The 25,272-nt window shown below is 35.7% G+C and overlaps 2 protein-coding genes across 4 annotated transcripts in view; both read left to right on the top strand.

Annotated features, from left to right (window-relative positions):
• LOC126857270 (uncharacterized) overlaps nucleotides 1–25,272 on the top strand; it is a 203,536-nt gene that overhangs the window by 49,827 nt on the left and 128,437 nt on the right. The window contains exon 1 of one of the 3 annotated variants that reach the window (XM_050606509.1): nucleotides 15,357–17,130. The exons of 1 other annotated variant lie outside the window; for it this stretch is intronic. In XM_050606509.1, coding sequence (XP_050462466.1) covers nucleotides 17,074–17,130 — 57 coding nt within the window. In that variant the 5' untranslated portion in view covers nucleotides 15,357–17,073. Of the gene's footprint in view, nucleotides 1–15,356; nucleotides 17,131–20,186; nucleotides 20,456–25,272 lie in introns of those variants that run through there. One more of the 3 variants, XM_050606512.1, reaches the window with a different exon arrangement.
• The window catches only part of LOC126857277 (ITG-like peptide), a 295,970-nt gene that overhangs the window by 157,226 nt on the left and 113,472 nt on the right, over nucleotides 1–25,272 (top strand). The gene's annotated exons all lie outside the window — the stretch shown is intronic.

Raw genomic sequence — 25,272 nt, 5'->3', positions numbered from 1 at the left:
ATGATACTATAATAATTTTCAATTTGTGAATTCTCAATAATGGCTATAAAAATCTATTTCTCAAAAAATGATAACTATCTATTCAATAGATGTAACATATGATTATCTAAATATTATAATGTAAGATTCGATAACTATCAATCATACTCTTGAAAATGGTCATATTTTCTCGAATGTCATAATTATCCTGATCGATTCTACATGAATGGTGTGGGAGTACCGTTTTCCAGAATTAATCAAACAGCTTCAAGAATTAAATCTCAATGTATATTATATACTCTTATCGTACGCTATATTTTTTTAATACAGCAATTTTGCCAAACTGCAGTTTTTTCGCGATCGACGTCAAAGCGTCGCGCTGGCTTTCGAAAATTCAATCGCGATGATCGTAATCGGTTAGAGAGAGAGAGTGCTAATGTAGGCATCGTCGTCGTTTAACGTCTGTTAATTAGGTGCTCTCGAGTGTATACACCTGCGCGATTTCACGCGACGTTCGAACGTAATTGTGCCTCACTCGGTTAATTCCTTATCCGGGGTCTTGGACTGTCGACCATCGAAAGATCTCTCGAGCAATTTTTTTACTGTTCCTTTTTTCCATCTCGACAGATTCGACGTGATTCTAAAATCTAGATATTTTACATAATAGTAAATAGTTAATTCTAATCGTACAATTTACTGAGATGCTTGTTTGTGTTAAATAAAAAAAAAATAATATTGCTGTTATTATATAAAAAAAATAAAAAACGAGAGGAAAACGAGAAACTGCATACTAAAATCTATTATTCTAAATTATCAAATATTCCGGATATGTTAGCGCCATTCATAATTTTGCCGTCTGTAATGAGGATGTCATTTACTTAAATTTATGTTAACCGTAAATAGTCTGCTTGATAGACTTTACGAAAACTTTGCCAGAGTCAAATCATAATTATATTATCGCGCCTTGGCGGTTTATTTCCTTCGAACGTGACGACTGCCGGCATTTCGCCGCTGATCTCTCTTGGTCAATCTTGTCGATCTTCTGTTTTATGATGATTGGTGATTATACATCATCGGTAGCGATCGCAATCATCGAGATCTCTTTCCTCTATAGGTTCGATAGATTCTCGCTGATGCGGCGCGTGTTTTAGGATTGATGGACAGCGCGCGGATCGTTTGTTCGCCTTCTTGCCTCTATTACGGAAATCGCCGTAGAATCATTGACCGTGACAGACGGTATCCAGGGCGATCCTGTTTCTCACCGGACTCGTTTAAATCAGCCGCAAGTGCGGCTGCATGCTTCGCGATGATAATCGATTGACTCTTGATGTCCGGTTTGACGAACATTCATCGATTTATTGGAAACGCTCAGCACCTCGTTGTCGTGGCAAAAGAAAGAACGAATGGCCAAGAACTATGTCGCGATTATGCTTGATCGATTCGTTTATCACCTAAGCTATATATCATTGCATTCTCACTTCGGATTAAAAGTATTAGTCATCGATATACATTTTTTAAATTAAAAAAATACACAGACATAGAATATATAATTATATAATTTTGTCGAATTCTTAAGAAAAAATTATAAATCTCGTTTTTATCCTTCTTATTTCAATTTAATAAAAAATTAGCATGAAATATAAAATGTAATAGTTCCATTTTATTTTTCATTATTATAACTTGATGTTTCCACGTAAATTACAACGCGATAATCTCTTTTTATAGGTAAAGATAGGAACGTAGTTACTTCATTTGGAGCAAAAACTGAGTTTACGTTTTGTGAAATTATCAAAGGTAATCTTACCGATTATCCGGATCCAGTGGAAGCAACGTTGGCGGCTTTAACTGGTCTGTCTTGTTTTTCGTTGAAACGTAAACTCCGCGCGCGCGAAACAATGATATCTTAAGTGGGATCTCAATAGAGTTAATTAATACGAGAGAGAACCGACAATTGCAGAGGCGAGAGGAGACTGGGGCTAGGGGTTACAGAGCACTGTAACTTAATGCTTGGACGGGCCGCGCATTTACCACGTATTAACCAAATTGATTAATCTCCGCCTTGATAGCGATTAATTATTGACACGCTTTTGTTATCCTGATACATCGACAATTACGTTACCAAGTAATAATGTAATAATGACATATCTGCGATACGCTTGTCTCGAAATTGCAAAGAGAAAAATTTTTTTAAAAATTTCTTAAATTTCTAAAAAAAAAACATATATTTATAAAATTAAAAATTAATTTAACTTGTGTATATAACAAAGAAGTTGTTGACTAAAAAATTAACGTAGTGATAGAACTTAAATAAAATATTAATTAAAAATATTATGTTTGAAATATAATATTTGCGTTAATTTTTATACACATTTATAAATTTTAAATTTGAACATAAAAAATTAATTTGACGCAATTATTTTAACGCAATTTAGAAAAGTATTATGACAAATACAATGTCAGCGAATTCGAATAATTTGCAATATCGCGCGATTTGTCATTTCGTGCGTGAAACTGTCGCAGATTTATTTAGCCAGAGCGATAAAGTAAAGCGCACGGGTCTTGTAGGAGTGAACGTATCGAAGGGTCAGACCGAGGCATTGGCAACCAATAAGACAGCAGCGGTGACTTCCTTGTTTGGTAACGACAGCGATCGAGAGATCGCAATTAGGCGAGCCGCGTCAAACGCTCTAGTCGGTGAGCTCCTATCTTGCCCGCGTGGCTATTCCGTTCGCTTTCTCTTTTCGATCGAGCTACCGATTTTGGAGGAGGCCGAGAGATGGTAGACACCTCGCTACGAGAACACGAGGACATGACCTCTCCAAAGAATGTGTTTTTGTTCTCTTTCCCTTCTCTCTTTTTTTTTTTTTTTTTTCACGTAGCAGAGGACACTAATGCATTTTTCATGACCTCTAAAAATTTTACCGCCACTTTTCTTTCACTGTCTTTCTCGTCTAACTGCAACGACAGATGTACAAAAGTAAAATGGTTGGACATCTGGCCACGAGATTTTCGTAAAACGTTGAATTGTCCGCAGTTTCTTTCTGCATGAAGTATAAGAAAGAGTTCTTGTTCTCTCGCTTCAAATAAGTTACGATTTCCTGAAATGTCGTCGCTGCGCTAACGTTTTACGTTTTTCTCTCTATTACGCGTAAATTCCCAGTAAGAAATTGGTCACACTTTGATGATTTGCTTTGGAGGTGCAAAAACAGCTAAGAAAGATCTGTGTGCGCGCATATTTTTTATGAGAAGAAAAGTTTTTTTTTATATGCACATCATGCCGATTTTAAAATATGTTATTTTAATTAGAGCATTTTATTTATTTATAAGAAGAAATGAGATTATACATATATATATATATTTTAAAAATATATAATTACAGATAAATTAAATATATTTTTTTATATTCTATTTCGATGCGTTAGATAATTAAATAGAATATAATAGTACGATAAAAAATAGAGAAATTTGCAGAAATATATATTCATTTACTTTTTTATAAATTTACGATGTATTCATGCAAACATATCAAGATTTAAAATAGTACTTTATCCTTTTGGTTTTTGTCAATTATAAAATATCTCGAACCCAATGGAGTATGATGTCATTATCGTGAAGTTTTTGCAAAAACAAGCACTTTGCAATCAGATGACTTATTTCCGGAAAGTCGTAATTAGTTTTTGCAGTACTTTGCTGAATGTCAGACATCCCGTCGGTGTTATCTCAATTTCTGTTATTAAAATTCCAGAAGTAATCAAAATACATACGCAATAAGAGGTGATAAAAGACGATTATCAAAGCTTTCTACGATAAAATGTCATCCGTGATCTCGAACTTAAAAATTATCTTGACAGGATATTAGTAAGTGTAATGCTTGGATGAGTTCTCATAAATGTATATTTAGAAACGAGCGGGTTTTAGATTAAGTGAAAATTAAACGATTTTAATAAAAATGGTTTCATTTAACTTTGAGTATAAACCACATTTCACTTATTCTCAACAATTACCCAGCGAGAGGTGCTTATATATCTCTCCGTTGCAGTAAAATTTCTCGAGAGACAGCTCGCCGTGACATCGCATCTACGCGTTACATTGTCACTCGCCATGTCGGTCGTTAAATACCCGCGGTGCGTGCGACGCACCTTCGCATTACGGTACTACTCACGCCGAATAAGCATATTCATTTTAGTTCTTGTCACTATGCGCGTGTCGCGAGTTCTCCTTCATGGTCGAACCTAGTGGCATGTTCGTCATTATGGCCACCGTTGCCATGGGGGGAAGCCTCGTACAAGCAGGTGACATCGAAAAAGATCCACTCGTCTTCGGGACATTACCGGCGACGCTTTAGTAGAGATCCTTACGGTGTTCCTGGTACAAGCGTGAGCGCGCATACACGGCGAAACGGCGGTACACAAGCGCCTTCTCGTCGTAGCTCCTGTGACTTCCGGTATAATAGTTTCTAGAGAAATCGTGTAAAGAGAAAGATTGATCGGTTAAAAAAAAAAAAAAAAACATCGGCAACGTGTATTTTTTTTTGTTTATTTCCTGCGTTCATTAATGGGATCAAATGCGGTTTCGTGCAAATTATGGTTTTATTTAAGCGTCGTCTAAGCACCGTTGAAGTAATATAAATTTCAGGGGATCGTGATTTCGCCGGATGATCGCGTCAACGAAATTTAAGTTAAAAAATTTTATTTTAAGAGAAAGAATACTTGCAAAAAACGAGCTATATTTTTCTTAGGTATATTTAAATTAAAAATTGGAAAAAAAATTAAAAAATAACTAAGAACTTTTTAAAATTTAAAAGAACAAAAGAAGAGAGTAATTAATTTTATAAATTCGAGATAAAGAAATATATTATACATGTATCGTTAATTGTTATCATACTTTTTAAAATTAATTAAAAGTTATACTTGACGAAAGTATAGAAACGGAAATGCGATCCTCAATTATTGCCCTAACAGAATTCAAATATTTGCCCGGTCTGCTTTCTTTCCGCAATCGTAATGCTCCGGACATAGATAAAATATAGTAGATAAAAATAGCCCATCGTATTTTTTCGTACATCGATAGCAGAAGATAATTGCGATCTTCCTCATTGAGTACATTTTCATTCGATTCCTTCGATTACTCGAACGGATGCTAGAACTCACTGATTATAGGTCAGTGTTTGAATCATTCGTTCGTCGCTACCTACGGCCGATGTACGCGTACTTAAATTAACTTTTTGTTTTGGGCCGATTGAGCGACACGCTCCACGTGGCGCGTGTTCAGGATAATGCCTGGAATGCTTTTCACCGATTCCGAGTCTCGGCTCGCTCGCGTAGCGCAAGAAAACGGTATCACTGAAATTCAACCTGCTATGTAATGTCCGCCGCCAGATGTGCCAGAAGGCGCCAGTTAAATTGCAACAACGTTTTCTTTTATAAAAAGTATATGTAAGTGGTTAAGTTTTTCTTAATATATGAAACTGATCATATGTTTAAGAGAGATCGTACAAAAATTCTTCTCCAAGCTCTCCATAATAATAAATTATATCTCGCATAAAATTATTTTAATAGTTTCGTAGCTATTTCTAGAATGGAGAGATGTATATCTACACTCGATATATATATATATTTGAAAAGGATGTATATCCGACTGCTGTATTTCCGGTATTATTAATAAACACACGAGGACCAAAGCAGGCGATTTTTATTCCTAACAAGAACATTCAGAAATAATTACAGTGAGCACGTATCGCGACTAAATCACCGGTTGACAGTAATCCCCCGTTGTAAATGCGAAGAACTCGAAGAGCGAGATCAGCTCGTCTTCGTCGACGACCTCTACTTATGATCGATCGGCCTCAACAAACTTGCGTCCGGTTTATAACGGCGCTAATCTCTTTCTATCGGAGGGGAGACAGGAGCGCGAGGGCATCCGAAGGGAAAGGTTATATCCCTCTCGTTCTTCCTTTGGAGTAGCCATAAGTAATCACGTCGATCCGTGATAGTCGTTGGTCTCTCTCGACGATGAAGAAGAGAGTGACGAAGCGAGAGGAGGACCGACCGAGAGAAGCAAAAAGAGGAAGCCGCCGAGAAATGCGGTCGAGAGGGGGGTGGGGTGAAGGGGAAAGCAGGGAGAAGAAGAGGGACAGGAAGATGGAGGGAAAAAAAGAAGCGAGCTGAAAGAGTGACCGCGGTAGAAACTCCGGGCGGGGCCCTTCACCGCGAGGACGAAGAAGACAAATAGAGAAGAGACGAGAGGAGTCGGGCAACAAGGTGCTTCGACAACGGTCATTGCATCGCGGTAAAATCTCGTTCATCGAGCAGACTTTTTGCCATTATCGCAGAGCTGATGTATATTTTCGGATCGTGGTTTTCTCTTTTTTTTAAATTTTTTATTTTTTTAAATTATATATTTTACTTATTGCGTAACACGAGAAACGAGCAGATACGTATAAGAAGAGATTCGAACATCGTTATTTTCACTAGACACGCGAATCGTAAAGTGATTTTTTTTTCTCGAAGTGAATGAATGACACTTTTACAAGACAGAGCAAAATAAACACACGAAGTTGAATTTAAAGCGCTTCACTCTCTTAGTAGTGACGTGCCAGTGTTTTGGGGCTCGTTAAGATACATCGAGATCGACGAACTCGACAGACCGAAATCGAATTGCGAGCTATCGGGTCCCCGCTGGACAGTGGAGCCGAGAGATAACAGGCTCAGCAAGTCGTTAATCAGCAATAATTACCGATTGGAGATACGTCATAACGCAGCCTCGCCTTCAGTGGTATCTTACCGCGAGAAAGAAAAATCGAACGACGCCCACTTCAAGGTCTCGCTGCGAGTCGATCGGAAACGAAAGGGATATTCTGTCTCGATGACTCTCATCTATCTTTCTGCTCGAAATAATTGAGATTGCTTCCGCGTCGGACTTGTTTTCTAATTTACCGAGTCTTAAGAAATATAAATCACGTCGCGTCGCCCTATCTCTTCCATTCACGTTGCTGTATCTTTGATTTACCTTTATGCCAATTTTATCTGAATGGCAAAGGAACGATATTAACCAACACTTTCATGATGAGGAAATTGAAATTATTTGTCATATAGAATGTATATATAATATTACGGTATTCATCGTTATTTTCTTTAAACATTATTTAGTATTACCTAATAATCGTATAGTCACGAAACGAATAGAAGTAGCAGTACTCGGCGCGATCGTGAGGTATTCGAAGGCATGCTCGTGCCTCGACACGCGCGCTCCCTCGACCCTTGACTCCTCGAGGCAATATTATTTTAAAAAGTCGTGCAGCACCGGCGACGCCGCCGGCCGCGATTATTTTGACCACTCACGCCACTAGTAGTTAGACAAAATTTATATGCGAGGCACCGCCGCACTCTCGACGATTCTGCGGCCACTTTCGAAACATGAAGCCGCATATTGTTCCGCATAAATATTTCACCGCGTTCTTTAACGACAGTTATTGCCCAGTGTACAACGATTTCAATTCGATTTCAGAATGCTTTTTTTATTTTTATTTTAGAGAAGTCACGAGGCACGTGGTAAAAAAAGAAAACAATGCAGTCGAGTTAAAAAAAAAAAAATCATGGAAAAGAACAACTATTTCAGACTTCTTTTTTCTCGCTTCTCTCGGAATCTTATTAAGTGAAACTTCATGGTTGATTTTTGTTCACGTTGCAGTGAATTTCTTAAATTTTATCCCAATTACGTTTCCAATAAGCGCTTCCAGAAATATGTGTCGTGCCATTCTGCATCGGCCGTTCTTCGAAGTTCTCGAAGATTGGCTGTCTAACCATTGACAAAGTTCGCGTGTCAACCATTAAAACAAACATAATGTTGCCAATTTTGCATCATCAACTATAAGTATAGATGTCGGATGGGTTTGAAAATTGCAACCGGTCGTCGCCATGGCCTCCTCATTTTCCGTGCAAGATAATGGCACTGCGTTTCGCATGTGAATGTCGCGCCCACGCCACGAAATTTATAAATGATATATTCGTTTTTCTAGTTCGCTCATCTGTACTTGGTTAATAAATTATGCACATGGTATGTAAAGAGTAAATAGAAAGCAATTTCATAAGTTTTTATTTAATCGTTGTAAAGTCGCTGAAATTATGTGTCGGAATTTCAAAGAACACACAAAATGATTTTTTAACTAGAATAAAACAGAAGTCAACTGATAATAAACCAAAGAAGAGCAGGTACATGATTGTCAAAGGATCAACCGAGAAATAGCAAGGGCAATATATAAAATTGTTTCTTTTTTTCGGCAAATATTTTATAGATTTTTTATTTAATTCGATATTTTTAAGAAGAGAAAAAAATCGCTTGATTAAATCGATGAAATGAATCCTTCTTGCTTGAATTATTTTACTTCTCTGATTTTGTTCTGCTTTTTCTTAGTTATTGGAATCTTTGCAGATATTTTTCTTGTAAATTCATTAAATGGGATCACGAATTTATGTTGAAAATTAATATGCGAATATAACTCCCGATAATAATCTTCATATTTCAACACAGATGCCGGTCATTTCGTTTTCCTTCAACTTCTTCAACTTCTTCATTGTATTTGCTCTTCTCTGCTTTTTAAATTACGTTTCGTTATTCACTCTTAGAATTGAAAACACGACTGCGCGACCTAATGTGATAAAGGGTCAAAGCAAACATGCAGCGGTAACTCGAGAACGAGCCTCGACAAGTACGCGGCTACCTTTCAGCTTCCTGAAGTAGCTACGAACAACACGCGAAGTTGCCGTTCTCTATCTTCTCTATGAAACTTCTTCGTTTATGCTTCTTACTTTAACGTGTTTAACTTTCCTCGCTATTCGATTATGATTGCAAAATGAACGAGAGAGAGGGGGGATAGAGAAAGTATAAAGAATCATATTTAATTAAAAATTTTAGTGATTTTAATTTTCTATCCGTTACAATTTTATTTTTTATAATTTTATTTTAAGTAAAAATAATTTAAAAATAAATTCTATATAACATTAATTTCGTGTAAAAATAAATTATGTATAACATTAATTTTTAAATTTATCTTAATTGTTTTAAAAAAAAGTACATAAAGTTCAATAAAAAAGAATTACATTTTTTTATACGATTTTGTTGCATAATATTAAAATATATTTTATAAAATATAAGTTTCTCATGTTCTATGAAATATTTATTGTACTTTGAGTTTTTCGTTTTTTTTTTTTTTGTATTTATTCAGGAAATATTAAGTCAAGAATTTTGATTTAATATTGATGATATAAATAGTATATATTTGATTAAAATGGTTAATTGTGAGAATTTTGAAGTTATTGCAACAGAACCAACTTTTCATGCAATCCAGCGGGAGATTGGCGATGATCAGTAGCTTGCAGCGATTAGACAGAACTCTGACAGATAGGTAGGCTGCCCTAAGGGCAACTCTGGTAGCTGCTAGCAACATGCTATGTCGAGTGGATGTCTTCGTCTGTGGCTTTCTCTTTGTTCTTCATGACTCTTAATAACGTTTGCTTTTGGACGGATTGACATTTCGTTGCGAGTCCGTGGCAGTATAAATATCAGGCGACGATTATCGTTCTGGGGCACGCGATGGCTGCGGCTTCGCATTGTGTAGCGCCTTTATTATGTGTTCGGGACGGGAGAGAACTGTAGTAAAGCCGTACTTATGTCGTGCAATAAAAGCATACTGGAAGCAAATTAGAAATCCCGGCAACACACAAGATCGTCGTTATTACATATAGAGTAAAGCTATATCGTGACCGGTTTCCGCCCGTGCTTCACATGAGTTGCGCGAGAAATTTTTTTCAAAAAGCAATCAACACTTTTCAAAGTATGATGATATTATATAACGGAAAAAAATTAAAGGGACACTTTTTTTCCTTCTACAGAAAAAGCAATTTTCAAGTGGCTGAAACTTTGTTCAGCAGCTTTGTAACACTTTTTTATTGATCTCAATTCGATTACATGCGACAAAGTTGCTGCAGCCAATTGAAAATTATCTTTTGTGCAGAAAGAAGAAAGGGGCCCTTTAATTTTTTCGCTGAACGTTCTCTCGCGCGAAAACTATGCTTCTGCTCGTCCGCATTAACGATCGGCAGGTAATAATGCGGGTCTCGCGTCATCAGGGTCCTTCGAAACGCGCGTAGAAACTTCGCAAAAAGCTGAGAGTTGTCCTTGTTACGTGGCGAAAACGAGCTTCTGGGAAGCTTCGTGTCTGGATAAGTTTTCGTCAACCGCAGACAGGATGCGTGTAAGAATTCCTCCGTCATTGGACTCTCGCCATCTCTTTACGCCCTTTCTTCCGTCTTCGTCTTGATCTCTTTCTTTCTCTCCTTTTTTTCCTCGTCCCTTCTTTTTCGCCTCGACTTTCGCGGTCGTGCTTCGGTCAAGTTACCGGTGCGCCGGCAGCTAACCTTTCCGTGGATTAATTCGAGATCAGAGCTGCAAGGAGCTGTGTGCAATCGTTGGTCGGTTGCAGTTGCACGCGTGAGCGAGCGAGCGAGCGAGCGAGCGTGGCGGTGCATCGCGCGCTGTCCGCACGCAACCTCGAGGTCGCGCTATCAGGCCTCTATCGTCCAAATATTTATGAGTCCCGCTCGCTAGCCAACCGGCTTTATGACGCTGAATTTCATTCGTGTCACGCTGTAAAGAAGCGTATATATTCTCGTTCGCGGAGAGCCAACTGCCCGGCACATTTCGCGCGATTTATAAAAAGGTCGCTAATATAAACGATCGTCCAACGATTTCATGACTCTCGTATCTTTTATGATGCCTTCATAATGATAATTGTAATAATTGCATAAAAAAAGAGAATACGTGTTCGTTAACGATCCAACGAGTTTCAAGAGATATCCGGAGATGATCCGCGTTTAGCTTAAAATATTTCTCTCTCGGTTTCTTCACAAATTTGATGAAATAATGATCGTTATAAGCGGTTTCAAAAGAAAAGTAAATATTTTTGGAAAAAAGTGTAATCTTGAGAAACGTTATTTCATTTAATAACATATTTAGTTTAGAATCTTATAACTGCATATGTGCTTTTGATACCGCGATTATCGCGATACTCTCGGCAAACTGTAAATCGCGATTTAATCTGGCGGGATGAAAAATCCCGCGCTATCAACAGAGTAGTCGGCTATCGTTGAAATGCTGACCTGCCACGCGCGATGTATTCCAGATAAGCGTATCCGCTTTTCTATGCATCTCGTGCAATCGACTCGTCTGTGCGAGCGCGCTCAACGGGCCAGCAAAGCGTGTAAAGAGGGCGATTGAATTGGCCGCTTTTATTCAAGGTCAATAAAACGATCCCGACAAGTCGGCTCCGATGATGGCGCTCTCTCTCTCTCTCTCTCTCTCTCTCTCTCTCGCGTCAGCTGGTATCTGCTCTGAAAATGACATCGTATTATACATATACAGTCTCTCTTTTCTCGCTCTCCTGTCCGTTCCGTGTCAAAGAGCACGCGTCGGCTTACTTCGATTATAAAGTATCTTCCCCGCCTCCGCCGTCGCTGCTGCCGCCGTCGCAATGCTTCGAGATACAAGTCAAGAATTTGACCCTCTTAAGGCGGGAGTGGCACGTCTCTCGTTAGAAATGATATGAGTGGTTTTCTGTCCCACATCGGATCGACTCTTAGATTGATTCTCTCGATACCACCGAGGATTATAGCGCCTCGTCAAAACATATACAAGCGCATTTCGAAGTTATAGGAAAATTCGTCTGGTATTGACAATAAGCAAAAATTGATAAATTTTTCTACATACTGAAATAATTAAAATATAAATGAAATTTTGTAACTGAAATAGAATAATTATAGAATATTTTTATAAATATAGAATATTATTAAAACTAATTTTATTCTTAAATTTCTACGAAATCGAATCTTTTTTTTCATGTTTTTTTTTTCTTATACACATTTTAAAAATATTACGATTTTTTTTCGAAAATTGTTTTAAACAAATATAATAAATCTTGTTTCTTGAGAACAATTGACATAATTATTTAACTGTGTGCGCGAATGAATAACTATAGTTCGGCGAACCGTATCGTTAAAGGGCAACTATCGAAGAATTCTGTTCCTTTCAATATATTTCTGTAGGACGGGGAGAGAGAAATAGGGAAAGTGCCGTGTTGTCGCGGATAATCACGATATATCGCAGGTAGTTATACGTGAAGGAGCGCGCGTGATCGCGAACAATTCAAATCCCTATCTTTCGTGTAAGAGCACGCGAATCTATGTATCGCACATATTGCTACACGGCTTTAATTAATTCGTGATCGGTAGCCTGTACCAGTGTGCGGATTCTTTTCTTCCGCACTCGCCTCTCCTTCTAGTCACGCTTAATATACTATCGATTTTTTTCAGATTCCTCAGTAAGAAGTTTAGTTCCTAAAGATATTTTTTACGATAATTTATATTATTTCTCTCGTCGTCATTTTGCATTTTTTTTTTTTTTTTAATTAGCGCGAGTCGATCGATTTGTGCAAATATGTTACAATTACTGAAAATACTTGAACTGTCATATATTTAAACTTTATCAAATTGTCATCATAGACATCGACTTTTAATAATTTTATATCTTGAGATAATACTTGAGAAATTAATTGATCGTCTATTCTCCTGATAGACTATAGAATACAGATATTTGAAATATTAAGTAGATATCACGTTTGATTAACGCTTTTAGATGTAGGAAGATGAGATGGTTACGCAAGCAAAATAAATAACATGTGTCTGTGCAGTCGCCAAGCGATTTTAATTGAAATGAATTTCAAATCATCTTCTGTCAAATAAATACGAAGTATGCGTAATATTCACCAAATTAATTTTTACTATTGTGCATAATCGAGCCCTGTAACGATAATAGTATCAGCAATAAATTATGCAATGGATTTCAGAAGATCATACTTTATCATTTTTCTTTCATCTCACTGTACTTTAGTTTTATCATTATTTTTCTTTACGATTTATTTTTCTCTGATATTAATAATCAATTTATATTAGTACATGCTGTTTCGTAAAATAAAATTAACAATTCTGTTTAATTTAAATTGAGAATTTGCTGAAATATTACATATTAAGAAATGTCGTAAACCTTATATTAATAGTTATTCACACAATAAAAATTTCACCTTATTAATTTCATCTACATCTATTGATATTCATTTAATGGATTTCTGCTGTACTTATAGTACTCATGAAAATACGTGTTACGATAGACAGCGTTCCTACATTTCTTCCGGCTTTGAAAACGCTGCCATGTTCCGGGTTCTTGCGACAAATGCTTGTCGCATTCGCTCGCCTCGCTTTACGATTTCCCGATTCGAGTCACGGATCGCGCCGTCTGGCCGGTAAATCGCACCCGGGTACTCTCTCTCTCTCTCCCTCTCTCTGGGATAAAGATCCCTCTGGCCGCTGGTAGGTGATAACGATACAGTGCATTAGCGGTCGCGTGAATTTCTCATTAGTCATCAACGCCGCCGGCCGCCGTAATTTCCAGCACGCGCGCTATGCCGAACTTTTTCTTCTCCTTTTCTCTCCTTCTCTCCTCCTTTTCTCCTTTCTTTTTCTTCTCTTTGCATTTATCCCCGGATATATCTCGCGTGTCGGTAGTTACGACGGAATGCTTAAATCGCTTCTCGTTCGACGTCGCGCTACCTACCGAACGTGCCCTATTAATATCGCATCGCACCCACGCGGCGCGCTTTTAATACACGCGAACCGCTGTACGCTGAAATATGAGGACAGCGGCGTGATACATGCGTGCGTACAATGCCGCTCATTAATGGCTTCTGACGCGCCGGTTGCTACGAGAGAGCCAACCGCATCTTGTAGATCACCGGTTCGCGTAAGCGCACCTCCAAGGCGCGGAATAGGAGCTATTTGCCTCTTTGCATTAATGACCCGCTAGTTACGGACGATACTTAATCCCCATCTGTCAATGTCAGTGCGAAAGTTGGTCGACAGGTTGCACGAAAGTGGTGAGCGTGAAAACACGGTAAGGCGCGCGGACCACCGACCGGATTATATCATAGAACGTGTGGGGAAAGTTCGTTAAAACGAGGATATCTCGTGTTGTACGCGCGTCATAAAGTAAATGCAAGTTCTTAATTAAAAAGTAGATGGAGCATTTATTACGCTCCGATTAATTCTTTTCCAACGACGCAAAGATCGAGCGTGTTAATCGAGCACTGATGGTAGTCACGATATTTTACAGTCTGTGGAATGATTTGATGACTGTATAAATTATAGTGGTTGAAAAAACTTATTGTAATTCTATAACATGTAATTTTATAACATGTCGCGTTGTGTTATTATAAACAGTTAATTTGTAATATAATATTTTTACGTCGTTAGTTAGGAACATCCAGTTTGAAGAAATGTGAACGAGAAGAAAGAATGCAGATTATAAAAGAAATTGGCATTAATGATAGGTACTGTATTCTTTGTAGATGCTCATACATATATATGAGTATCTGGCAGTTATATGACCTGTATATGAGACATAATAAATTAGTCGAATCTCTCCGACATTCTCGACAACCATACATACCTACAGACACAATCGGTCTCGTGTTCAATGTTATTAATGCTACCGCTCGATTCGACGGTGATTATGTTATACAGATGAGCGTATGACGTATGATACGCGTGGGCTCTGACGCGATTCATTACGGAAACAATGATTTCTCGGGCGCCTTCGTTAGATCGATGAGCCAGGCGGCGTTAGAGGAATATTCCGTCTCACGTGTCTATATAATCGTGAATAATGACGCTAGCGCATCGCGTTGTTTTATGCAACTCCGAGCGAGACTCGTATCGGTTCGTGTGATCGCGTATTGACAATGAGACGGCCGATGAGCAGGTTTTCGAATTGGCATTGATGCCCTTTCCATCCGTAATAGTTACTTCGTCCACTATAACAGTGTTTGTTAAAATAAATTTCTTATATAAGAAACTTATTTTAAATACTGTTCGATATTAAAATTAACGTTGCAAATAAAAACTCATTAACTAGATTTAGATTCTGTTTTAAATAATAATTTTATTTAAATAATAAACCATATATATAATAAACTAAAAATAAAGATAACTTAAAAGCTGTATACGTGTAAGTAACAAAAAGAATTGTCCTCTACATTTAACTTTTTTTATTATTTTTATCAAAAATAATAATGTCATTATATATAAACAATAAACATTGAAAATGAGAAAATATTTTCGTTAGTTACTTGACATATATCTTTTAAATAATATTTTTATTCTCGGTCATTTGCAAAGTTATTTTCAAGAGAAACTAACCGTCGACAACTTTCAGTTGTCATTGTCAGTGTTTTATAATTGTCACGCGTGGCAAAAGTTTTCAGGTTCTCTTTGAAATAACACGCAATAAAATAAAAAGCAGAATTTTGTGTAAAAATTTTAAATAAACTTTATAATCAAGCGCGTATAGTGCAAAAAGATATTATCTGTATTAACAACGCTTTGAAGCTCGGCAAAAATTGGAAAAATATTTTCGTAACTCAAATTGTCACTGATTGTAAAATTTGTTAAAATATTCTACGAATATCAAATATAAACTAGATAAAAATTAATCAATTCGCGAAACAAAAAATAATATTAAAATATGAATATATTGGATGAAAAACTGTGTGAATGGTTTATACAGCAGAAAGAATTGGGAATAGAACCGACCGATATGATGATTAAACATAAAATATTAGAAATAATGGATGAGTTTGGTGGACCATCAACAATTAATGTAGAAGAATGGCTCGAAAAATTTAAAGTGCGTAACAAGGAGTTTATAGCGCTACTTAGGAGTAAGCCCCCCCAGCAAATTGAGGAATCTGAATTACTTATATTAATCCAGATGCTAAATACTTTATTAAATCTCTTAATCATCAGATAAAACATGAAAATATTAGTAGAGATAATATTTATACTATGACCGATATGCGCATATCGTGGACAAATGTTTGTTTTAGAGCCAAGAAACGAAATGCCAATGCAGGAAAATTGGAAAATGACAGTTCAACTTTTATGTTTTGTACAAATGCTACAGGAAACCATAAATTATCGCCCTTTTGTATTTATAAATATAAGAATCCAAAAGTATTAAAACATTTGAAGAATAAGTCTTTGGTTTTTAAGATACAAGAAAATGAATTAAATAATGGAAGAAAAATGTTCACACATTGGTTCAATAATCATTTTATTCCATCTGTAAGAAGTCAACAATCAAGTGAAAAAGCAAATGTAAACAGTAAAGTACTTTTAATCGTTAAAACGCGTTTTCAGTTTCATTTAGAAAATACCGTACAAGATGACAATTTCAAGATTGTGTATATACCAATATTTTCATTCAGAGATCTTCATCCAATAAAACAGAAAATTATGAAAGACATCAGGAGTTCTTTTACACGTGCGTTTAAATATTTTTATACATCTTTAGACTTTAAAAGTCTTATTGAAATGACTTGTGAGCCATGGACCATCCTCACCCCTGAATATATTGCAAGTTTATGGAGTGAAATTCTCAAAGCAATTTATAAAGAAAATAACGTAATACAAAAAATAAAACAAAAGAGGAAATATCAGAATCACTGGATTTATTCAGAAAAGACGAAACAAATAAATATCGAGAGCAGGAATATACAAGTGACTTTTACTTAGATAAAACAATAACAGAAGTGCTTACCTCTATCTCAGAAGCTGAAGCAAGACAAGATGATATTGAAAATATTTTTGACGAGATGTATCCGATACAGAAACTGATGATTTGATTTGACTTCTCAAATTTGTTCAGTACCTGGGGTTGTACGGAAATGTCAAGAGCAGGAATATCCAAGTGCTGAAATTATTGAACGGCTAGAAAATAATGAAAGCATTGAAGAAAACATAGAAGAACAATATACCGATAATTCGACAGCAGATTTACATAATTCAGAGAAGATCAGTAATAAAAGATACAAAGTCTCGCAATACTTCGCAAGATGACTTTGACTTAGACAAGATAACAGAGGCGCTTAGCCCTAACATAGAAGTTGAAGCAAGATATGAACAAGATGATATTGAAAATATTTCTGACGAGATGAATCCGACACAGGGACTATTTGAACATAATATTTCTGATGTAATCAATGATGCAGTAAGTAAATTTTTCAATTATCCCAAATCAAATAAAGAAGGAGAATAATCTAATAGAATATTTCAATCCTTATGTAAAAATCGAAGAAGAATAACGCCAAAAAACCAATCGGACAATATTTAGATATTTGCACAGAAAATATTGAAAATGTTGAAAGATATAATATCGCGATCACCAGATTTCGATGATAGAGGGATTAGAAACTTTATAATTATATTTGCATAAAAGATTTGAGGAAGTTTTTAAAATTTTATGTTATATAAATATAAATATAAATATATATATATATATATATATATATATATATATATGTAATTACATATATAGGTAATGTGTATGATAAATAGGTAATATATAGGTAATATATGTAATATATATATGATATATATATATTTTATTATATAATTATACAATAATGTTACATAATTATATAACAATGTTATATATTATAATATATTATAATATTACGGTATTATATTACAATATTATATAATTTTACATTTTGTTAAAGTTTTTAAAATTTTAGATTATTGAAAGGTTTCCTACGGTTCTTATAATTAATGTATTGTCATAAATTTTTAATTATTTATATAATTATTAATTATTTATATAATTATATTTAAATTTTTAATAATTTATGTCAAAATTTTTTGGCACTTTGAGAAATTATAAATTTTAATATATTTGAAAAAATGTTATTAAACATTTTTTTGGGTTAAATTATAAGTTATAACAAATTTTAACAATAAGTTAATAAGTTTTGATATTATGTGACAGGCATACTTTTAAATTTAGATGTGAATGATATTCAATCTCTTAATGTCTTTTCTTAAACTTAATATTGTTATTTATTCGATTTTTATAATATTCTTCTTCTGTAATACATAGATCCTTTTCTATATCATTTGACTTATTAGTTGTTAATTTAGTGAGTATTTCGCAAATATTAAAAAATAAATGTTTTTATAGATTTTTATGACTTTTTATGTTTGAATTGCAGGTTTTTTGTATGAGTTTGAATTTAATATATAGCAATAACTTTTGTAGACCAGTTTTATTTTTGCATATATGGAATATACTTATGTGTAAGTATACATATTTTAGCCTGAAAGTAAAAGTCTCAATATATGAGAGATTTTAGTATTCCAATTTTAGAGATTAATTAAAAACATAATAAAAAATAACAATGTTGCGTATTTTTTATTTAACAATAAATTAAATTGTAGAACATAAGAATCAAAGTATTGTTTGCTAAAAACTAAACAATAAGAAAAAAAATGTTTTCAAAGAATTTTTATATATCTAAAATTAATTACGATAAAATGTTTGACAAGCAAATTGTTTAGGCTAAATTTTGCCTAAATTTTTTTCTTATTGATGATTTGATGCTCAATTCGTATATTAAATATAATCAATATGTAAAAAAGTGTTAGCCAAATCTCAATTTATACATGTAAAATAATGTAATTTGTATGATATGTATATTTAATTTATGTAATATATGACAGAGATATTTTTTTCTTTACATATATTTTTTTACAATCAGCTTTGTCGCTATTTTATTATAAATTGTAATCAACAAACAATTTGTTGTTAATAAAAGAAAAAATCTATGTAATCAATATAAACATTATTAATGACGATATATAAATTTATATATAATTTTCATAAAAACGTTACAAATCTGTTAAATCTCTGTCACACAAATTAAATAAATACAAATTAAATAAATAATGATATTTGCTAACAATTATAATTTTTTATTATTCTCTTTTTGTCAGAAATTATTATTTTGTTAATAACTTAAAACAATTGGTTATGTAATAATTTTTTATTTATATTGCTTTTATTGTTTTATCGCATTATTTAATGTTTAATGTATCTTTAAAGACATTTCAACAGAATCTTTACGATTTGATAAAACCACTGACCACTGATTTTAAGTAAGCGATAAAGCCATGCATCTTCCATAGTTTTTTTTACGTTTTTTTTTTTTATGAGTTTATTGTGTTGTAAAGATATATGGTACGGTATAGCACACGAGATGCGTTTATTAGTCTCTTGTGCAATTCGGTTCATGGATTATAAAAACCCGCCGATTTTTTACGAATATATGGTGTGGAATGTTAATCTGTTTTACGAGAACAAAGACCTCGATTTTGTGAGTTAAGAAATTGCTTTGGCAAATTATTCATTTGTGCATGCGGATGCATATATTATCTAAGAATAATATTAATGTTATACATACTTGTGTATAGACAATTTATCTACATAGAAAATAATTTATATTTTACATTACATTTTTGTTACATTGAATATTGTATTTTTCAAGAATCAAGTATACAAGCTTCGCCTTTTTTCTGAAATTTGATTATTCAATTATTGTAATAATTGAACAATTTTAAATGAAAATGATATTATTATAAAACAACAAAAATACAAAATAAATGAACATGAAGACAACGAAGAAAGTACCAGGTTATTTTTCTCAAAGTGATTAAAGGCTGATAACTGTCGTCGCTTGAGAAAGAGAGAGCTGATAGGCGTTTCCGTTAAACCGTTAGTAACGATATTGTCAGATTATATAAGGGAGGTCCACGGTTATGACAGATTATGAGCGCATAAATAATGATCGCATGATTTTTGAGGTGTCCACTTTCGTTCACGTTTACTTATTTGTACAAATGCAAAAATTCATATTTATTCTTGATTTTTCTTTTTTCAAAGAAATTAAAACATAAAATATCTACAAAACGTGTCTAATATATATATATATATATATATATATATATATATATATATATATATATATTATATGCTTGATTTAATTATTTTTATCGAGATAGTTTACATTGGGTTTTCAAGGACTAACAAAAATAAGAAAGTATACGTAGATGATGACGCCTTAATTCTCAGGCATCTTGTATACACATTGTATACATACACAAATCTATACTCATGCGCGTAAGTAAGGATAAAGTGGGGATAGATATATCAAACTGGTGATCTGCGGTAGGATACGTAGATCGATGATTGACTGCGCCGCCCGAACAGCTGCTGCCTGGTCGCGAGATGACCTCGGTCTGAGCTTGATCAATGACTTTGACGATGACCTCGCCAACGGAACGATCGGTCGTTCCCCGGTCGGCATTCTTTTGCTGTGCTCCTTACTATGCTGCTCGTATAAACGAAGCGGGAACTCTTCTTCGATGAGGCACGACGAAACTCGGTGACGTTTGATCATTGCGAAGTATGCACACCGGTATATCTCTACTAACTACATTACCTATGCCAGTTCGGAAGAACAAAGGTTCATCTGCTCAAGGTATGCAGCGCTTATATACGTATTTATTCACTCATTATTTGATGCGATCGTGTATTTTTTTTTGCGATTTCTTGTATCTGTTATATTCAAAAAAGCGTAATAATAAAATGTTTAATTGACAATTAATTGCTCAATTAATATCTCCATTAATCAATTAATTCTGATTCATAAAAAAGAAAGGAGGGGGAGGATTAAGAGAAAATAAAGAATTGTGTGTGTAAAGAGACATTTATAATAATACAGATTGACATGTAAAGATTGCATATTGAGTTATTTATAAACCAAAAAATTTTATTTTTCATCTATTTTATCAAAAATTATACATTAATCTTTCTTTTATAAAAAAGTAAGAATAAAAATAAAAATTAAATCAATCTTGATTGACTTGGAAACTTGTCTTGAAAATTATATATATATGATTTTATAGTCACGTCACATACTTATTTTCAAGAAAGTCAAACACTCTATTTTCGCTCTTCTCGTAACTTTTTACGCCTAGGTTCGATCACGATCATACCATACTTAGGCGCATGGCAGATTTGAGAGGAAAAAACGTGATATCGGTCCTCCTATCCGAGTGTAACGCCGCCGATTCTAGTCGTTTATAACGAGTTGTATCGCTCGATTGTATCGCAATTACCGGTAAACAAATTGCCCCGTCAATTTCGCAAATTGCAGGTTCAGAGAATGAAATCTTACAATCTGGACTCCTCGTGCGCGCTACCTTCCTTCCAATCGCGCACGCACACGACGCAACGCGCCTCGCGCCCGACGCACGTGCGAGCGATGCGTGTATGCACGCTCGTCGGTGAATGCCCGTCGAGTGCCGTTGAATTAGCAGCACGCGGCTCATCCCGAATGAATCAACCAGGATGCACTGGCGATTTTTACAATTGCGTTAATAATCGGTAAACATACATGAAACGAGGCGTCTCATCCCGATATCAGCTTTCATAATCGTTCTCGATAGTTTTACTCTAATGACATAACTATCTCCTTCTCGGAATGTTTATTGAACATTATCCATCTTTTGCGTAAGTGATGCTTCTATGATCCAACGGGAATCTTCATTCATAATTCGATACTTTCTTATCTCGCCTCCAATAGCTACTTGAATACGCACGATCTCTCATTCATTCCGAAGCTTCGTCTCGACTTGAACGCGAGGGGGATTCTAAGGTACCGCGATAAACTGGTAGCTTACCTTCCTCCTAACTCGCCACCGTTTACCCTTGAGCGTATATAAGAGCGGGCGCGTTACATCGGGGACAGAGCGGTAAGCGCTGCATAGGTGGGCATCCGTGGGATACTTACCTGTAAATGGCTGCTTTGCATACAGTAACATTGGATGCGTTCGCAAGAAACGGAGCCGCCTCCTTTTGCCGTCGGCTTACTTTCGATTTTCTTTGCCCAGCTTGCGCGAGCGTGGGGAAACCGGCACTTGTACGTCGTGCATACTGATGTATGCGCCTGCATCGTGTCGCATCGGCTACGTGTAGGCAATGCACGATGATGTCGGCTGAATGTCCGCGTAGGTGACATTCATAGCCGCGATGCTTTGCCGAGATGCGCCGCACAATTCTCTCCGCGATATTATCTCTACGTGATAGTCGATATTCCAATTGATTCCATCATTCGTATCGCTATCTCATAATTTTATAAATAGAAACTGTCATGTAGTGAAATATTATACACTGAAGCAAAACGTGGAATTTTTAATAAAATTTTTCGTCTAAGTTTTTTGATAAGTCAAACAACGTATGTAAATTTAGACAGATTAAATATAAAACGGGAAAACTTATATTATTTTAATAACTGTCTTTTAATATCTACAGGCATATTTTTTTTTTATATTTGTTATTTTATTCCAAAATTATATTTATTATTTAAATTATATTTATTATGTTTATTCCAAAATTACGATGTCACGAATGAGAAGATAAAGCTATCGTTTGATTATTAATGTTTTCATAACATGTGCTACTTATGCGTTTTTATTTGGAAATAAATTACAAATGGATGTTTTTTTTTTTTATTTACAACATCGAAATTTATATGTGATCAAACCGGTTTATTTATATTGACGCAAACCGCATGTGTACATACATTGCGTTCGGCATAACGCGAATATCGGAATTCGACGTTCCGCATTTATGGCGGCCGGTTATTGAACTGGCTAATTAATTACGAAGCGGCGGCCGAGCGTATATCTTCCGACATTTCGACCCGTTTCACATTGTGACCGGCAGCGTGGGCGTATCGCCAGTGGCTTGTGCCTACAGGGTGGACCATTAATTCATCTTCTTGCGAATCTCGCGAGTGTTTTATTATCCGGGACCCGTTCCGCCGCGGGAGAGATACGGACTCGCTCTTCTCTTTTTCATTTCTTCGCGAACCTTTCGTCAGAATTATCGTAATCACTCCCCCGTCGAACCGTTCGCTTTCTCTCAACGATAACGCCTCGATAAGATACTTTGCCTCCGGATGCGGAATATACGTGCGCGCAAACGTAATTTATAGTTGCGAGTTGTGTGTGTGTGTGTGTGTGTGTTTTCAGGTGTTCGACAATAAATATTGTGCGCGGTAACAAATGTTGTACATATATAACAATGTGATTTCAATAGCGCGTCGTACATATATCAGAATGCAAGGTACTAATGCGTAAAATTTTAAATTTATTATTTATTATCACACACATCAACTTTCTAAAATCTATCGTGATTGTTTTTGCAAAATTTTTATCGGAAAAAAAAAACGGAGCAGATCTCGGTATGGGAATATCATTATAATCGACATCTTCGGGTTCAACGATCGAAGGACGTCGATTCGACGTTCGATCTCTGATCTTCCGGGTGTCATCCCGAGTCGACTGAGGCACGGCACCCCATCGTATAGCTCCCGTATCGAAGCAGCGCGTAATTTTAGTCCGAGACAGATCAGGTGTTAGGAGGGTCCGGGAGCGTATTAATCATTCTGAACGTGCGCGAACCGAGGAGAGGATGAAACGAAGCTGGTCTTTGGAGACTGTGCGGAAGGTTGTACGCGAAACTGGTATCCATAATACGCCTATCTCGCGATCAGCCGCGACTTTAAGCGGCGTGCATATCGCCGCCAAGATGCACTCAGACCCGGTTGCATATTGGGTCATAATTACGGCGTCTCGTGCTTGCGTCTCGTTCGCTCCTGGGCCTTCCTCTCAGTTCTCCCTATCTTACATTCTGACGTTCTCCGCGCTTAGGTCTGGTTAGAACGCTGCCACCTGTACCCGCCAGACCCCCGCAACGGGGGTCTTATATAGCGAAGGCCTCCTCTGATCTTCCATGCCACGCGAGGTCGTGCGGATGCATTTTGCACGAGAGCCGCGCGAAAACGACCGCCCTGTATGTCTGTGCGCGTACGTATATGTATATGTAAGTTTCCTTTCCTTTTTTCCCTTGCATTATTGAGTTTTGCGACTAGCCGTTCGCTCGCGCTCTCTCGCAGCTGCATGACGGGCGGTCACGAATACGCCACTGAACTCGCGTTAATTCCTATCGTACATTTTATAGCATAGTTCTTGTAGAGAGTAACTGGATGTTATTAACTTCACTCTAATCATGTTCAAGTTTCTTTCTCCTTATAGAGAACGCGCGCGAGGACTATATATGTCAACGATCATTTTGATAATTTTAATGTTGCACACATGACAATAAATCTTATCTTCTAATTAATATTTAATCGGTATTTTAGTTTAATAGAATTTCAAAGAGCCCGTATATATTATATAATCGCTCTTTTGTTGTTTAATTATATGTATTTGTTTTATTTTATTTTTTTTTATGAAATTTTTTTTACAAAAATTATTTTTTAAATATTTTTATTAGAATCAAAAGTTGCGAATTTTATGGAGCAAAAACAGAAATTAATATCGCTATATATATTTCTTGATGGTCGATTTCATGAGACGGTACGATTAGACGGGTTCATCGTACCTGGCGCAACCCTGAACTTCACACTTATCGCAGTGCGTTAAAGTAATATAGGATTATGGCGGCGACTGTACAGGCTGATATTAAATTTGCTAACGAACATTATGTGGTTTATAATCGTTTAACGGGTTGAATCATAATGATTCCTGGAAGAATTATAGGCGTAAACTGTCATCGATTGACTTTAGGCGCGTCTCTGGCCGTCACGGGTTACTTCTTCGTGATCTCAGAAATCTTTTATCTAATGCCAATCAAAATCTCTAGAAATCTTCTTATGGATGTACAAAGATACAAAACAACAAAAAGAATTTGTTTATATAATATATACCGGCTTTTCAGATTAAAATTCTATTAAACTAAAATGCCGATTAAAAATTAATTGAAAGATGACATTTTTATTCATAAGATGATTTTGTTTATTTATAAGAATCGTGCGATTTAAAATGTAAAACTCGCGATTTATCACAGCTGAGAATATATTATATAGAATGTCCGGACGGTAAATGACATTCAATTGACAAAGTTAAATTAACAAATGATTGCAATGAGCAATGCGCGTTTAGCTTAATAAAAGAATATTTCACCGCGGCATATCGCATTCGCTATAAGACGGCGCAGCGATGTAAGAGCGGGTCTCCGGGTCGGCGATGATGCCCTCTCCGCCTCGGTCCCGTGGCAATGCACAATCAGCGAAGCGTGCTCGTAATGACCATTACCGTCTGTACTAGCTACTTCGCTACCATCTTTGCCCACCATGGTAATGGCTCGTGTCTGCTAAATTCTCTCGCCCGTAAGTTGCCTGATACACCTATCTCAGAAACGAATCATCGCTATCGATCGCCCGCATAT

Source organism: Cataglyphis hispanica, chromosome 21 (genome assembly GCF_021464435.1).
Source record: "Cataglyphis hispanica isolate Lineage 1 chromosome 21, ULB_Chis1_1.0, whole genome shotgun sequence".
Lineage (NCBI taxonomy): Eukaryota > Metazoa > Arthropoda > Insecta > Hymenoptera > Formicidae > Cataglyphis > Cataglyphis hispanica.
This window is presented reverse-complemented; position numbering and strand designations above follow the sequence as displayed.